Raw genomic sequence first — 17061 nt, 5'->3', positions numbered from 1 at the left:
GGACTCTGTTTCCCTCCAGGAATGAGACACCTAATCGAAGAAGGCCAAATGCCCTCCCTCTTGTGAATTCGTAGGACCTGTAGTAGTTTCCTAGGGCTGCCATAACCAATTACCACACACTGGGTGGCTTGAAACAACAGAAATGTATTCCCTCAGAGCTCTGGAGGCCAGAGGTCTGAAATCACGGTGTTGACAAGGCTGTTCCTGCTGAAAGCTCTGGGGGAGGGTCTGCTCCCTGCCTCTCTCTTAGCTTCTGGTGGTTGCCAGACGTCCTTGGCAACGCTGCCTTGTAGTGCGTCCCTCCAGTCTCTGGCCCTGTTGCCACATGGCTCTCTATCTTCTCCCTGTGTGTTTCTGTGTCTTCACATAGCACTCTCCTCTCTTCTTAAAAAGGCACCAGTCATATTGGATTAAGGGTCCACTCTACTCTGGTATGACCTCATCTCAACTAATTACATCTGCAATGATCTTATTTCCAAGCAAGGTCACATTTTGAGGTAATGGGGACCAAGACTTCAATAAAACTTTTGAGGGGACACAATTCAACCCATCACAGCGCCCTATGCCATCTCCCTAACTCCGATCCTGCCACGGGCTTCATACACCAACGCGGCATCTTCCATGGACTCCCGAGCATAGATGGGGATGGAAGGCTGATTGAAACCAGCTGGAGGAGACTTTCCCCACAGAAAAAATGTCCAACTTCCTAGAGAGCCCACACTTATTCTTGCTTTTGATGATATCTACTGTCATTTTAAAGCTGGCATTATTAGAACTCTTAGAAAAATTGTGTCTGAATTCAGTTTGTTGGCGAAGCTCCTTGGGGCCATTCTTCAGCCCAGATTTGGGGTGTTAATGTGGCATCATCACTCCTACAGGTTTTGGCAGTGGATCTCCCCAGGTCTGCTACCTGGAAGACCCTGCAAGGTTCCGAGCTGAGTGTGAAGTGCGGAGCTGGCAGTGACATCGTGAGTATCGTCACCCAGTGGAAGTTGGGAGTGCATTCTCCAACCACTGCCCCTTCCAGGAGTTCTTCATTTTTTCCCGCGTTGACAGCAAGCTCTTTTCTCTCACTGCCTTCAGGGCTATCTCCCCTGAGTAAGTGGATATGAAAAACCTGATAAGTCCTGGCCAGCCCAAGCCCTCACCAGGTGTCAGGGAGCCTCCCTTTACACTTGCAGAGAGCAGCTTTTGGTTGATTTGGGGGGAAGATTTATTTTCCAGTGTGAGACGCTTCTCTGAAGCAAGAAAGTACACCGTCATTCCTTTTCCTTCCTTCCCAGCCCTACTGCAGCTTCCCCTCCAGCCCTCTCAGAGCATGTCAGAGCCAGCTCTGGGTTACATCTACCTAGATAGGCCAACAAAGAGAAAATTTGCAATTTTCACCTTCCTTGGCTAGCTCCTTAACAATATTACCTTCCTGTAATTCCATGTGATGAATGGGTCTGATGGGATAATAGTAGCATCCTCTATCTTTTATTTAATGCAAAATGGCAGTGGCTTAAATATGTAAGGGTTTCTCTCTCTTATAAAAAAAAAATCTGGAAGTAGCCAATCCAGAGCTAGTATGATAGCTCACTGGGGGAGCTCCTTCTGTCTTCCTGCTCTGCAGCACATGTTTCCAGCCTCACAGTCACCTCAAGGTCCAACATAACTGTTGGAGCTCCAGCCATCATGTCCACTTTCCAGGCAGTAGAAAGGAGAAAGGGCAAAAGGGATGCAACTCCAAGCTGAGTTGATTACCTTCAAGGAGCCTTCTGAGAAGTCCCAGATAACATTCTGTTTACATCTTCTGACAAGCCAGAATCCCTTTGGTGATTGGATTGGAATTGCATTGAATTTGTTACCGAATGTGAAGAGTGTTAGCATCTTTACATCCCAACTTCTGGAAAGTTATCCTAATGTACGTACTCTCTTGAGATCAACTATACTGTCTCCTTAGACCAAACTGGACATTTATCAAAGAAGAAGAATGTTCACTGCTCATCCTGAGTGCTAATAGAACTTTCAGGCACTTTGTACTCAGAGTACTATTTTTTTTTATTTTTTATTTATTTAGATTTTTGGCTGCATCAGGTCTTAGTTGCAGCACACGGGATCTTTCGTTGCGGCACGCGGGCTCTTCGTTTTGGTACGCGGGCTTCTCTCTAGTTGTGGCGTGCGGGTTTTCTCTTCTCTAGTTGTGGTGTGTGGCTTCCAGAGCGCATGGGCTCTGTAGTTTGCAGCACGCAGGCTCTCTAGTTGAGGCAAGCGAGCTCAGTAGTTGTGGCACACGGGCTTAGTTGCTCCACGGCATGTGGAATCTTAGTTCCCTGACCAGGGATGGAATCTGCGTCCCCTGCATTGGAAGGCGGATTCTTTACCACTGGACCACCAGGGAAGTCCCCAGAGTACTATTTAGTTGGAACTTTATAACAACTCTATGCAATGGAATCATTAATCCTATTTATCTGGTAAAAACAATTAAACCTCAGGAAAGTTCAGGGACTTGTTCACACAATGTATAAGTAGAAGTGGGGGGACTCAACTGCAGTTTTCCAGTGTCCTTTCCACTGAGTTACACAGTGTACAACCCATCAAACACTAGAGAGAGATTTATCTTTTTCTTTTCGTGGAACTTTCTAAAAGCATTTGCTTCCTGGGAGGGAAATATATCCATCAATTTACTAGCTGGGTGGACCTTAGGAAAGAAAGCCTGAGGACTGTTGCAAGCATTAAACAAAATCATGTATCTAGAGCACAGTTTAGACAATGCCTAGTATACGTGAAAAAGTTGTTATCATTAAAAGGGTAAAGCCCGTCAGTGTATATTGTGGAAAGGAAGTTGTACCGGTAGCTCTGCTAGGTGCTGGCACTAAATATGAAAACTGGGTAACTGCACGCGAAGTGGCCATGTCAACCAGGTTTATCCTGGGCCACGGCCAGGCCATCCCTACCCCACCCTGTTACCCCCACTGCCGGCGTTTCTACTTTGGTAGAGGCAGTGTTGCCGAGTGGCCAGGAGTGTGGGCTGAGGCTGCCGGCCTGGGCGTGAATGCCTGCACCACCACTTACCGACTGCGTCACCTTCGCGAGTTATCTAACCACTCCCTGCCTCAGTTTCTTCATCCGTGAATGGGGATACCAGCAAGAGTAGCCACATCCTCGGGATGTTGTCAGGATTGAAAGAATTTGCACAGGTAAAGCATGAAGGACAGTACTCGGATGTAATACATACTGCGTATCTGAGATAAAGATGTTGGCCGTCAATACGTATCGGTTCTTTGTGACTCTAGCAGGTGCTGGCCACATTCCATGGCCTGGGAAGAGGAGAAGTCTGAGGATTGTTGACTGTTCCCCTGCTCTCTCTCCCTCTGTCACAGGGCGAGCTCTTCCTGAACGGCCAAATGTGCAGAATTGTGCAGCGGGAGCTCTTATTTGACCTGGGCGTGGCCTACGGCATTGACTGTCTACTGATCGACCCCACCCTGGGGGGCCACTGTGACACTTTTACCACGTTCGATGTCTCGGTCAGTCCTAAAAGCACTACTGTAGTAAGGGAACCTTGGGCCAAGGAACAGCCCTCATGGGTTGTGGGACCCTGCTGTGAAGCCACAGAGGGCTGGTACCCAGTGAACACAGGACCCAAGGGATCAGAGCGCCACATGACGGTGCTCTTCAGATTCAGAATCAACAACGTCTACTTAGTCCCGTACAAGCCTGGCCCGTGCTCATTTATCCACCCACACACCCATCCATCCATCCCCCTGCCATTAAGGAAACAGTTGTTGGGAACCAACTGTGTGCCACTGTTCTACCAGCCATTTTCAAGCCCACCCACCCATTCAGTCATTCCCTTAACCATTCTACAAGCACTTTTTGAGCCTCTGCCAGAACAAACCATGAGAAGTGTCGTACCTGACAGGGTATGACGACAAAAGTGGCAGTTTCATACGGTTCGATCTAATACATGCCACCATCCCTCCATTCATTCGCTCATTCATTAACACTGGCTGAACTTCCGTCCCGGGTCCTGCACTGTATGAGGCGTGTGTACATCTCACACACATTCATCCACCCAGTGCCATTTATTGACCGTTGAGCCTACTGTTTGGCTCAGTGCTCATCTTACCTCTATCCAATAGTAGAAGCAGTTATCATCTACTCTATTATGCAAACTTGTAAATTGAGTGTCAAAGAGGTGAAGTGACTCACATGGCAAAGTCTGTCACCAGTTGATTTCTGTACCGGGCAACTTGTAGGCATTCAATAAATATCCCAAATTACCAGGATAACAGTCAGCCAGAGTAGGAGATGAAAAACCAGTTAATTTCTTCACTTTCAAAATATATACAGACAGTTTTTTCAGTTAATCGTTTTTCCTCACCCATCAATCCCCTGAAAATCAAATAGCAACAAGAATTATTATCCCTGTTTTATAGATCAGAAGACTAAGCATCAAAGAATGTGATTAGCTAGAAAAATTACAGCTGATTTATAATGGAACTGACACCTGCATCCACATTTCCCACTGCTGCTATACCGTGTGCCTGTGTGACCCCGCCCTGGTCCACCGCCATCTAACAGGGAATTTTTACCTCAAAGAACTAGACTAAGGAATTGAGGTCCATGACATACCTTCAGAATTCTCTATGGCAAAGTTACAGAGTGTTTGCTTTTATATTCTTGATCATAGCCAGAATCTTAAGATTAATTAAGTTCTTAGTCACATAATCAAGGCATTAACCTGGGGCATTCCTTGTGTTTCCCAATATTCTGGATTTTTAAGTGTTTCTTTTCTTGCGTACTAGGGGAACTGTGGGAGCTGTGTTCATACTCCCAGCTGCCCCAGGTGGACTAAACCAAAGGTAACTATGAACACAGTGATAACATTTGGAGAGTGATAGGTTTGTTTCTCTATCAGACCCCAGTCTCCTGGTAGCTATGAGTGTGCATGCGTGTGCATCTGCAAGTGTGTTATAACTGTGTGTAATTACTTTATGTCTTTCTTTCAACAATCAGGCCAGTGGGATTAGAGATGAACATTCTTAGCCCAGGCAGCCTGTCAACCCACTATCCATCTTTTAAGAACTGTCTAGGAGAGTCATGGGATTACAGACCTAGAAGGGGTTGCAAAGATAATTATAAAAATAATAGTTGTATTTTGTTGGTTGCTATTCATGTCCCCGGCTCTGTGCTGGCCCCTTTATTTTGACATTATCCCTATTCCCCATTATAATACCTATAGAAAAATATATTACCTCCACTTACAACAGATGAGCCTCAGAGAGGATAAGCAATCAGCCCGAGGCCACACAGCTAGTAAGGAGCAAAGCTAGGATTAGAGCCCAGCATGCAATGTAAGAGTAATGGTTAAGCCAATGAAATTTGGGGTTCACAGTTATGGGGTCAAATTCTTGTGGGTAATCTTTGGCAAGTCATTTTATATGTTTTTGCCTCTGCAAAATGGAGCTAATAACAGTTCTGTGTGTGATTATTAGGAAAAGTAAGTTTTTAAATGTGGGTACAGAGCCTGGCACATAGCAAGTGCTCATTAAGTATTAGTTTTAGTACTTACTCCAAAGCCAAGCTCTTTCTACTCGACCAGTAACCCCTCTCACAGAAACACCCCTACAAAATGAACTGTAACCCCATACCCTCTCTACTGATGTTCCTGGGGCCAGGCCACAGACCCCTCTCCTGATAGAAAACCACCTCTTTCCCACTCCCTTCTCAGGCAACCACACCTTTTGCAAACAGCTCTAAGGGTTAAGATGGGGAGAAATCTTCTTTCTGTGGACTCCACCTCTGCCCCCTCCCCCATTCATCTGTCTCGCTACACCCCTAAGAAGAGAATTCCCTGTACAGGGCTCATGACCGTTGAGTCCCATTTTCTACTTGGGCAGTACCCAGGTTCCCCCACTGGGGGCGGACTAGAGCCCAAGGGGATGGAAGGTGGAGGGATGGTTCAATCTCTTCCTTTAGGGTGAGAAGCGGAAGTGTCTGTACGACTTGCCCTTCAGGAGGAACCTGGAAGGCTGCAAGCAGCAGTGCACCCTGGTGATACAGCTCCCCAAGTGCTGCAAGGGCTACTTCTGGCCAGACTGTCAGGGTAAGGGAGCCTCTTACTGCCTCGCAATTCTGAAATGATTGTACAATCACTGTGGAGCATTTGAAAGTACTGTATGGGGGACTGGGGCGGGGGGGTGGGGCACGGGGAGCAGGGGAGTATATCACTCTTAATGATTCTGCTAAGAAAAGATCCAAAAGCAATTATTCTGACGAGCTGTGCAGCTTTCCTTCTCCTTTTTTTTTTCTTGTCATATTTGGTTTTTACAGAGTTGAGATTCTACTGTGCATAGATTGTAAATCGTGTCATGCTTTTCTGCTTGATGTTATAGCATAAGACATTTCCCATGGGGTTAGAAACACCATATTTCACTTCTGACACCAGTCTATGATACTGACAAGCATGCTAGTTTAAACGCGTCTAAAGACATCTACCTTGGCAGGTTGCTATACCAATGTGATATGAATGGGCCATTATTTCCTGAAATCTCCCCTGTTATGTTTAACATCGCCCTCCCTCCCTCACCTCACCCTTTCAGGAAAGGGCTCCTGAAACCCCTTTGTCTAGATACGGCTTCTAGCCAATAACGCAGCAGCAAAAGCATAACAAATGCCATAGAACTTCCCATCCACCATGCATTGATTTAAGTGGGCGCATGTATTGAGTGCTACTTCCCATATATGGGAACATCTGAACCTCGCAGCAACCCCTAAGCAGTAGGTTCCCTTGTCATCCCCATTATACAGATGACGAAATCAAGGCACAGACTGGATAAGAAGCACGCTTAAGGTCCCACAGTGTGTCTCCAGAAGCCATGGTTTTAAGTACCACGCATACTCCATTCATCATGGTCCAGTTGAGAAAATTCTGGGCTGGGAGTCCACGCAATCACTCAGCCTCCACTCCACTGTCCATCACTAAAGCACAGACCACTGATAAAAGTCAGTGTCATCCCTTATATGTGTTCAGCGCTTTATATTTTCAAACGCTCTTGGTTACAGTGTCTCATCTGATCCTCAGAGTGGGTACTCTGTCATCACCCTCCCCCTCCTCCTCTAGAGCTAAGAGAACCGAAGCTCAGAGCAAGTTCATTATTCAGGCCAGATCAACACAAATCCAGGTCTACTGACCCCCAAATACAGTGCACAGTTCAGTATATTGCTCTGCCAGTCCTATCAGATAGATAGATAGATAGATTTTTTTTTTTTTTTTTTTTTTTTTTTGCGGTACGTGGGCCTCTCACTGTTGTGGCCTCTCCCGTCACGGAGCACAGGCTCCGGACGCGCAGGCTCAGCGGCCATGGCTCACGGGCCCAGCCGCTCCGCGGCATGTGGGATCTTCCCGGACCGGGGCACGGACCCGCGTCCCCTGCATCAACAGGTGGACTCTCAACCACTGCGCCACCAGGGAAGCCCCCCTATCAGATATAGTTAAGCCATAGGCCAGTGGGTTGCTCTAAACATCCGGTGACACTCTGTGGATATGTCCCCGGGGCCACAGAGGACAGAACCCACAGCTGAGGACGGTTTAGCAGCATGTTCACAGAGGCGCTGAGCTGCTCTGGGTCTGGGGAGGCTGTTGAGTCACTGCTGTTTCATCTCTTCCAGCCTGCCCTGGAGGACCAGATACCCCATGTAACAACCGGGGTGTCTGCCTCGATCAGTACTCACCCGCGGGACAGTGTAAATGCAACACCGGCTTCAACGGGACAGCGTGTGAGCTGTGCTGGCCAGGGAGATTCGGGCCTGACTGTCAGCGTATGTGGCACCCACTCCCCTGAGCTCCTGCCTGTCGTTCGGCTCTGTGCTCCCTGCCCCAATGCACACCATCCACCTGAGCTGGAAGCATCCTTCTTCCTCTCTTTCCCGGCCACCCACCTCCCATCTGCCTGCCCTCACATGCTTTTTTCCTCCTTGGATATATTCCCAGTTTCCATCCACTGAAAGGGCCTCCCCTCTAGAAGTGAAACTCACATCCCCTGCAGCCACCAAGGCAAGCTGTGGCCGACCAACACTCATTCAGTCATTCAACTATCACATATATGCTGAGTCCTTACTAATGTTGACAGCTAATGTGTGTGGAGTGCCTGCTATGTGCCAGGCAGGTATGCTGTACCATCTAATCCTCACAACAAGCCTCTGAGGTGGGTACTCTTTATCATCCCCACTTAGCAGATGAAGAAGCTGAGGCACAAAGAGGCTTAGTGACTTGATCAAAAGCCAGGAATGGTTCTAAGTTATAGAACTTAGCTTTCAAAATCCCAGCTTTCAAGGAGTGTACATTCAAAGGGAGGAAACAAAGATGACAGAAACAAAAATAGATAGAAAGGCATAAAGAAGATGAAGCAGATGAAGGGAATCGAGATAGAAAGGAGGCACTGGTCCAGAAGACATCTCATGAAATATTTGAGACCTAACAGAGGTGAGGGGGCCAGGAGTGGGACTGTCAATAGCAGCTCTGTCCGGTCAAATTTCAGTGATGATGGAAATGCTCTGTGACTCCGCCACGAGGAATGGTAGCCGCTAGCCACAAGTGGATGTTGAGTACTCAAAACCTGTGACTAAGGAACTGAGTTTTGGTTTTTTTAATTAGTTTACATTTAGATAGCCACGTGTGATGAGCGGCTGCTCTGATGGACAGTGCAGGCTAGAGGAATGGCTTTCCTGGAAGAGAGACAAGCAAGTGCAAAGGCCCTGAGGCAGGCATGGGCTTGGCTTGCAAGGAACAGCAGAGCGGCCAAGGTGGCTGAGCAGGGTGGGCAAAGAAGAGGGAGAAAGGGAGAAGAAGGAATCTGAAGGTCGCCAGGGGCCAGATAACATAGGAGCTTCTTGCCCAGAGACAGGTCTTCAGCGTCTAATCTAAGTGTGATGGCGGCCAGTAAAGGATTGTGAATGGGGGGCGGGGGGGTTGTCCTGAGCAGATTGGAAAGGACCACCCCAGCTGCCCCGTGGAGAGTGCACCATGGGAGCGCACGAGCAGAAGCAGGGCCAGCTTTGGGAAGGCTAATGCCACGTTCTGGGTGAGAGCCGGTGATGCCGTGGGCTAGAGTGGTGCTGCTGGAGGTGGTAAGAAGCAGAAGGATTGGTATACTTCTTGAAGGTTTGACCATTCAGTCCATTTCTCTGTTAGGAGGCCCAGATGATGTTCCCTCCCCCTACTGTTCAGTTACATACCCCATGATACCCTCTACTTCTGTGTTTACAACAATCACTGTATTTATAATTACGTGTTCGATAACCAGGTACCGCTAGACTGTAAGCTCCCTGAGAACAGGGACCTTATGTCTTGGGTTTTCTGCTGTAACCTCATTGCCTGGGAGTGTCTGCCTCATGACAGCCCCTGAGTTGGTTATTTTTTGAAAGTCTGAATGAATGCTATAAATGAATGAGTGAATGGACGTGGATAAACACGGTGCCTTCCGAACCAGCAGCACAGCCAGCATGTGGTCGGTGGGCTTGGTTGACTGCATTTCAATCCCTGACCTCTGCCGACTGATCACACTCCAACTCGCTCTACAGCCTGTGGCTGCTCGGACCACGGACAGTGCCACGACGGGATCACGGGCTCTGGGCAGTGCGTCTGTGAAACGGGGTGGACAGGCCGCTTCTGTGACACGCAGACAGGTCTGTCCTGGGGGCGGCCACCTGCCGGCAGCCCTGTGCTGCAGCGGACCCTGCCGAGAGCGGCCGACTGAGGGTGGGGGTCTTAGCGACATCGGGAAAAAACAACAAAGCAGGGGTTCCCTTTTCCACGAGGAATAGATGACTTGGCTGTGTGGCCCCAGGGTCCAGAGATCTGGTGACGTGAAGGAAACTAGATGACAAGATTTAACTCAAACCCACGAAACCAGCATGCAGTCCTGTCAATCACGGAAGGACCCACCTCAAGCAAAGTATACGGGATTGGGCAGGAAGGGTCCCTCGGGATCGTGGTCCAGGCCCAGATGTGTGCAGACACAGAGGTGAAGGGTTTCACAGAAAACGTGCTGTTCCCTGGAGTCCAGGATATGACCCCTGATTCAGCTGCTTATTAGACGAACGGCCGCAGCTAAGCCACCCTCTCCGAGGCTTGATGCGCTCGTCCGAAGAAAGAGAGCCTGTTGCACGGCTTTCGGGGGAGGATTGTTGTGAGGGTCGGGGTCATGGCTTCGGGGTGTCCGGTGCATGTGGGGCACTCAGAAACAGTAGCTTCCATTATCACCATCCGTCATTGTCATCCTTGTCATGACCTTGGTCCTCACTGAGCTGTCAGTTTTCTGAGGCCTCCCTTGAAGCCCAAGCCTCGTGTTCCGGTCAAAGGTTGAATTTTCCAATGTAAAGCACTGTCACTTCATCCTCCCTGGGGGCAGAAGGGCAAGACCAAGCTCTTCCTGTGGACATCAGCAACCTGAAGCTCCAGCAGCCCAGCAGTCCCCTTAACTTCAGTTCTTCCCCCTCTTCTCTCCCCGGTCCTCCTCCCGTGGCTTCATGCTGCCTCCTGATACTGCAGCCCCTTCCAGCCACCAAAGCCCCAGACTTCTCCCAGGCTCTGCAGCGCCCACAGAAGGCCTTGGAATTTCTCCTCCAATTTAACCATCTCCTCTGGAACCCCATGCCCTTAGGCCCAAACAGCTAATCTGCTAAGTTCACCCTTGCTAGCGGACTTTGAGGTATAAAGTGTTCACTGGTTGCCCCTAATGGTAACATATTTGCATTTTAATCTGGATAACATTTCAGAAGTAATGTCTTAATAATACAAAGCAGTGATTCCGGAATCTCAGAATCTCCAGGCTGGGAGGGACCTTAGCAAATCACCCCGTCCACCTGCCATAAGGGGCCACTTTTGAAACACAGTGGCAGGCCAGATGGGGTCTCAGGAAGATGCCTTAGGTGGGTCCCAACCCTTCACATCATGGTGTGGAATGAATGGTGACCTCTTTCTTTGCAGTTCTGCCCCTCGTGTGCATGCCTCCTTGTTCTGCTCATGCCACCTGTAAGGAGAACAACACGTGTGAGTGTAACCTGAATTATGAAGGGGACGGAATAACGTGTACAGGTAGGTCCCATCCGTGCATGGGTGGAATAGCAGCGAGGTGCTAGGAGCAGAGCGGCTCTTGGTCAGGGTGCCTGGGCTCCATCCCAGCCCTTCTGCTTCCTGCTCGGACTGCTTCGGCAATACCCACCCTCTCTGCGACTCAGTTTTCCTCGATGGGTTTGCTCATGCCTGACCTGCCCACTTCCCAGGTCATGACTTTGAAACTGCTTTGCCAACTGTGATGCACTTTGTTTTATGGTATTTCTGTGACTTTACAGATAATCCAGTCTTACTTCAAAAAAATTGAGAAACTATACTACAGTATTTAAAAAACAACAGTGAAACCTACACATGCTCTCACCACTCGGTGAGAACCACTTTGAACACTGAAATGTCTCTGTCTCTAGTAGTTACAATATAGGTTCAGCCACACAGAGACCCAAATGAACAGTGGCACAAACAAGGCAGATGTTTAAATGTTTATTTTTATCTCTTATAGCAGTTTGCATGGAGGCATCCAGGGCTAACATAGGGTTTCACTCTGAAAGGTCACCTGGGGGCCCAGACTCCTTCTATCTTGTTGCTCTGCCATCGTTCACTTGCCTGGCCCAAGATGGTCACTACCAAAGCACATCCCAGGCAGCAGGATAGAGAGGGAGAGAGAGGAGGCAAACCTCCTCCCTTTAAGGACACACCTAGAAGAGGCTAAAATCCTGTCTGCTTCCACCCCATTGGCTGGAACCTCATCATCTGTCACACCTAGGACAGGGCAGCCTGGGAAATGTAGTCTTCAGTTGGACAACCATGAAGCCCAGCTGAAAATCTACTACTATAGAAAAAGAAGACAATAGGTACTGGGGGGAAGCTACTAGTCCTGGGCACGCATACTTTCTAACTGCTCTCATGAGTAGATCTTCATATAGAGATATATACTTTCTTTACAGAACTGAGATCTTGCTATACCTGTTGTTCTGTGATCTGCTACGAGGCAGTGTAGAAGTAGCTCAGCAACAGCAGTGGCAGCAAAGACCCAGGTTCTGTCTTTCTGCTCTGCCAGCTTTAGGCCGAGGCCTTTTGTCCTCATGTTCATGCTCTCAGGGTCTCAAGTGGCTGCCACCACTCTAGCCAAAAAGTCAGACGAGAGAAATCAGAGCGCTTTCCAGCTACTCCTGAGGCTGGAGCTAATCTACTATTAGGTTGAAATTTGGGGGATCAAGAAAACAAAGGTTAAGGGGCACACAAAACAGTGGGGAAAGTGCGGGCTTTGGAGTCAAACCAACCTGGCTTTAAATCCCAGCCCCTCCACGTTGTAGCTGGTTTGCCTTTGTCAGGTCAGTTAAGCTCTGAGTTTCCATTTGTTAATCTGCAGAATGGGGGTAACAATGTCTATGTCACAAGGTGCTCACTAGTGCACTAACCCTACACACACACGCGCGCGCGGGCGCGCGCGTCTATGTCCTAACACTAAAAACCCAAACTCATTAGAAAACTACTACCAAAGTAAAGTATGTGATTAAAAAAAAGAGCAGAGGCAGACAGATGTCACCAGGCCTGGTCTATGAGGGTGTTCGCCACAGGACACTAGTGTTGGCAAATGCAGCACAGAGGCCACCAGGCACAGGGAGCGAAGGCACCGCAATGTTGGGGCCCGTTGTCTCGCCCAGCGCCACTGGTCCTGGGGTGACCCACACCTCCATCTGAAGCCTGTGTTACACAGAGCGTGGTTCATTGAGCCCTTGTCCTCTGCTCTTGCAGTTGTGGATTTCTGCAAACAGAACAACGGGGGGTGTGCAAAGGTCGCCAAGTGCTCCCAGAAGGGCACGAAAGTCTCCTGCAGCTGTCAGAAGGGCTACCAGGGAGATGGCCACAGCTGCACGGAGATAGACCCCTGTGCGGACGGCCTCAATGGCGGGTGTCATGAGCATGCCACGTGCCAGATGACCGGCCCGGTGAGTCTCGTCTCCCCGGGGAAGTTGGGGGTGGGGAGCCCTTGTGCGTCGCTCAGCCTTGCTTCTCCACTCGGGTTACCATTGGCCTCTTCCTAAGCCTTCTTCCCACGTGAGTCTATTTCTTGTTAAGTCGGCGGGCTAAATACGAAGTGGTACCCTATGCAGAAAAAGGACCTTACTGGAAAAGCTGGTGAAGTCCACATAAAGTCTGTTGTTTAGTTAATCATAATACACCAACACTAAGTTTTTAGTTTTGACAATGAACTATGGTTTTGGAAGATGTTAACGTTAGGAGAAACTGAGTGGAGGATATAAGGAGACTCTCTCTCTGCAACTTTTCTCTAAATCTGAAATTATTCCAAATAAAAATTAATTAAAACCAAAAAAGTTGGTAAGAGGTGGCAGGAAAAGTGCAGTTTGGGCACTCACTCAGGCCTTTCTAGAATGGAATCGTGCCCTGTTGCCCCATTTCTCTGGTGGGAAGGAAAGATGGTGGGAGATGATGTTGATTATATTATAGTTATAAACATGAACTCAGAGTCAGGCAGCCTTTGAGTCTTTGTTCCTGGCCTGACACGCTGTGTGGTCTGGGGCTGGCTGCTTAACCTCTCTGAGCCTCAGTTTCCTCATTCACAAAGTGGGCCTCATAATACTGCGAACCTCACAGGATTGTTGTGGACATTAAATGGGATCATTCATTGACTCAACAAACGGTCATCAAGCACCTCCTTTGTGCTGTTGTAGCTGCCAAGGATGTAGCGATCAAAAGCTTATACACGAGTAGGGGGAGGGGGCATCTTCAGTACAGAAATGAGTGTACAAGATACCTTCAGAGAGGGCCAAGAGTCAGGAGGAACAAAAATCAGGCCAGTGTGATAAAAAGGGACCGGGAGTCAGGGAAGCGACATCTGAGCTGAGATGTAAAGGAGGACATTCCATCCTGAGCCTGTGCAAACGCAAGACGGAGCAGTAACTCAGTCCCCACCGGACCGGACAGGCATGTTTCTTACCCTTCTGAGCACCTCCTGTGCTGGATGGTGGCCCGCGGAGTACATGGGGTTCTGGGGGCCCAGAGAAGGGCCTTTTTCATCTTCCCACTCTTCCCCCCCAGGGCAAGCACAAGTGTGAATGTAAACGTCATTACGTGGGAGACGGGCTGGACTGTGAACTGGAGCAGCTGCCCATCGACCGCTGCCTGCAGGACAATGGGCAGTGCCACGCCGACGCCGACTGTGCTGACCTCCACTTCCAAGGTCAGTGTGGCCCGAAGCACCTGGCCTCAGGCATGGGGAAGGGACCTCTGCAAGAGCAAAAGGAAAAAGTATTCAAAACTGGGGTCAGGGACTTCCCTAGTGGTGCAGTGGTTGGGACTTCGCCTTCCAGTGCAGGGGGGTGGGTTCGATCCCTGGTAGGGGAGCTAGGATCCCACATGCCTCAAGGACAAAAAACCAAAACGTAAAGCAGAAGAAATGTTGTAACAAATCCAATAAAGACTTCAAAAGTGGTCGACATCAGGAAAAAAAAATCTTAAAAAACAAACTGGGACCAAACAGCCCATGCATTGCCCAGGACCCAGTGGAGGCTGACATCAAGCACATCGAGGGTTCGGATTTCAACATACAAATTTGTGGGGGACACAGACATTCAGTCCCTATCACGCATCAAGTCCTAAGACACCTCAAGGGGATGAAATTTTGGGGATGAAATGGAGGAAATATAAGTAGGAGAAATACACAGGAGATACGACAAATATATGACACTATCTCTTCTTGCAAGGAGATTCCCAACGGAGTTGAGGACATTTTTTTAATCAATAAGACCGGGGGAAGAAAGGTAATAAGACAGAAGACAGCGATTTATCTCATGCTGATGGTGCAACTGAAGGGAGAGAGCAAGCTGGTTAGAGAAAAATTGGAAGCAGGGACTCAAGCAGATATTTGTACACCCACGTTCACAGCAGCATTATTCACAACAGCCAAAAGGCAGAAACAACTGAAATGTTCAACCTATGGACGGATAGATAAAATGCAGTATACAGTGGGACATTACTCACCCTATAAAAGGAATGAAATTCTGTACATGCTACAGCGTCCATGAACCTTGAAAACATGCACCATGAAATAAGCCAGACACAAAGGGCAAACATTGTACTCTTCCACAGACAGAAGGTACCTATAACAGGCAAATTCAGAGAGACGGAAGGAAGGATAGAGGTTACTGAAGGGTGGGGAGAGGGGCTCATTCTTTAATGGGTACAAAGTTTCTGTTTGGGATGATGGAAACATTCTAGAAATGGATAGTGGTCATGGTTGCACATGTAAATGTACTTAATGCCACGGAATTGTACACTTCAAGTGGTCAAGAGGCGAATTTTATGTTATGTGTATTTTACCGCAATAAAATTTTTTTAAAAAAGAATAGAGAAGGGAAGGATCTCTGGGTGGGATGAGAGAGGGAATCCAGGGAGCTGAATAGAGGCCTGGGGCTACAGTAGACGCTTGAAAGATGCTGGAGTTGAGCTATGCACAGAAGAGCTGGCAAGACTTTCTGCTGGGAGGACTCAGGGACAGCAGTTATCAGGGGTCAGCTGAGAAGGACGAGGCGATGGTGGGAGGGACAGCATAATATCAAGGCTATGACCCCAAGGTAACAGGGTCTCTGCTGGGAAGAGGAGTGAGATGAGGGAGAAAAGGGCACACCGTGGACATGGAGAGTGAAGAAAAGGAAAGGGTCAACCATAATGTAAGGTTTCCATCTCGAGAGACCAACCCAGTGGTGGTGGTAAAGCAGTCTGGGAGTGGGGGGCCCAAGAATTGTGAAAGCTTTGCTGGGGACAGTCTATGTTCAAGGTGATGATGGATCTTCCAAGTTCTATTTCAAGGTGATGGTGGGACTTCAAAGCAGGGAGATTCTGTAGGCGGTTGTTATTTAGGATGGGGTCAAGAATGAGCATTTGGGACCAGGGACGTTGATTCATGAGTCATCTGCCAGGAGGAGTGTGGAGTCAAGAGGTGCTTGGCTTTTTTCTTTAGGGCGCGATTCATTCAGCCAGTCCTGCCTGTTCCCACAACTCACTGAATCTATTCAGTCCGTGGAACATCGCCCATCTTCTCCAGGGGGCTTTTCTCTTCTACTTTTTTATGAATCCTGAGACAGTGATGGTAGTGATATGAAGTGACTGAGCGTCACACTGGACCCACCTTCTGTTGTGGCTGAGTGGTTACCCTTAAGAAGACGAGATGGCATTGGGATGCCTCAGCTGTCCCAGTGGGCAGGCTACGGAGGCATCCCACACTCAGGAGGAAGTGCCTACTCTCACACAGTTCCGAGGAGGGCAAACTCACACAGCCTCTGTGGCATCCAATTCGGCAATGTGTGCAGAGAGCCTCATGACATTCAAGGGACACATCCTATTGAAATAATCTAAGAATTGAATAACGGGAAACATACCATCCCAGCATTACCTAACATCACAAAAAATTAGAAATAACAAATATCTAACAGTAAAGGATGATCAAATATACTGTTATATCCACTCAAGGGCACCATTAAGAATTGTGGGGACTTCCCTGGTGGCGCAGTGGTTAAGAATCTGCCTGCCAGTGCAGGGGACACGGGTTCGAGCCCTGGTCCGGGAAGATCCCACATGTCGCGTAGCCACTAAACCCATGTGCCCCAACTACTGAGCCTGTGCTCTACAGCCCGCGAGCCACAACTACTGAAGCCCACACACCCTAGAGCCCGCACGCTGCAACTACTGAGCCCATGTGCTGCAACTACTGAGCCCACGTGCTGCAACTACTGAAGCCCACATGCCTAGAGCCCGTGTTCCGCAACAAGGGAAGCCTGCGCACTGCAGCGAAGAGCAGCCCCCGCTCGCTGCAACTAGAGAAAGCCTGTGCACAGCAACAAAGACCCAGCGCAGCCAAAAAATAATTAATTTTAAAAAAAGAATCGTGTTGACTTGGGAAGGAGACAAGGCTAAACACCTTTCCGTCCTTCCCCAAGCTGTTATATTGGTAAGTGTTTATATTTCAGGTGTGGCTGACA

General features: G+C 48.7%; 1 protein-coding gene across 1 annotated transcript in view; it reads left to right on the top strand.

Moving 5' to 3' along the window:
- The window catches only part of STAB2 (stabilin 2), a 158466-nt gene that overhangs the window by 125070 nt on the left and 16335 nt on the right, over window positions 1-17061 (top strand). Inside the window, exons 52-60 of the mRNA XM_019952337.3 lie at window positions 879-968; window positions 3363-3509; window positions 4791-4847; window positions 5965-6091; window positions 7657-7806; window positions 9568-9672; window positions 10976-11083; window positions 12818-13011; window positions 14123-14264. Coding sequence (XP_019807896.2) covers window positions 879-968; window positions 3363-3509; window positions 4791-4847; window positions 5965-6091; window positions 7657-7806; window positions 9568-9672; window positions 10976-11083; window positions 12818-13011; window positions 14123-14264 — 1120 coding nt within the window. The remainder of the gene's footprint in view (window positions 1-878; window positions 969-3362; window positions 3510-4790; window positions 4848-5964; window positions 6092-7656; window positions 7807-9567; window positions 9673-10975; window positions 11084-12817; window positions 13012-14122; window positions 14265-17061) is intronic.

Source organism: Tursiops truncatus, chromosome 11 (genome assembly GCF_011762595.2).
Source record: "Tursiops truncatus isolate mTurTru1 chromosome 11, mTurTru1.mat.Y, whole genome shotgun sequence".
Taxonomy (NCBI): domain Eukaryota; kingdom Metazoa; phylum Chordata; class Mammalia; order Artiodactyla; family Delphinidae; genus Tursiops; species Tursiops truncatus.
The sequence above is the reverse complement of the archived record's forward strand: the minus strand, read 5'-3'. Positions and strand labels throughout refer to the sequence as shown.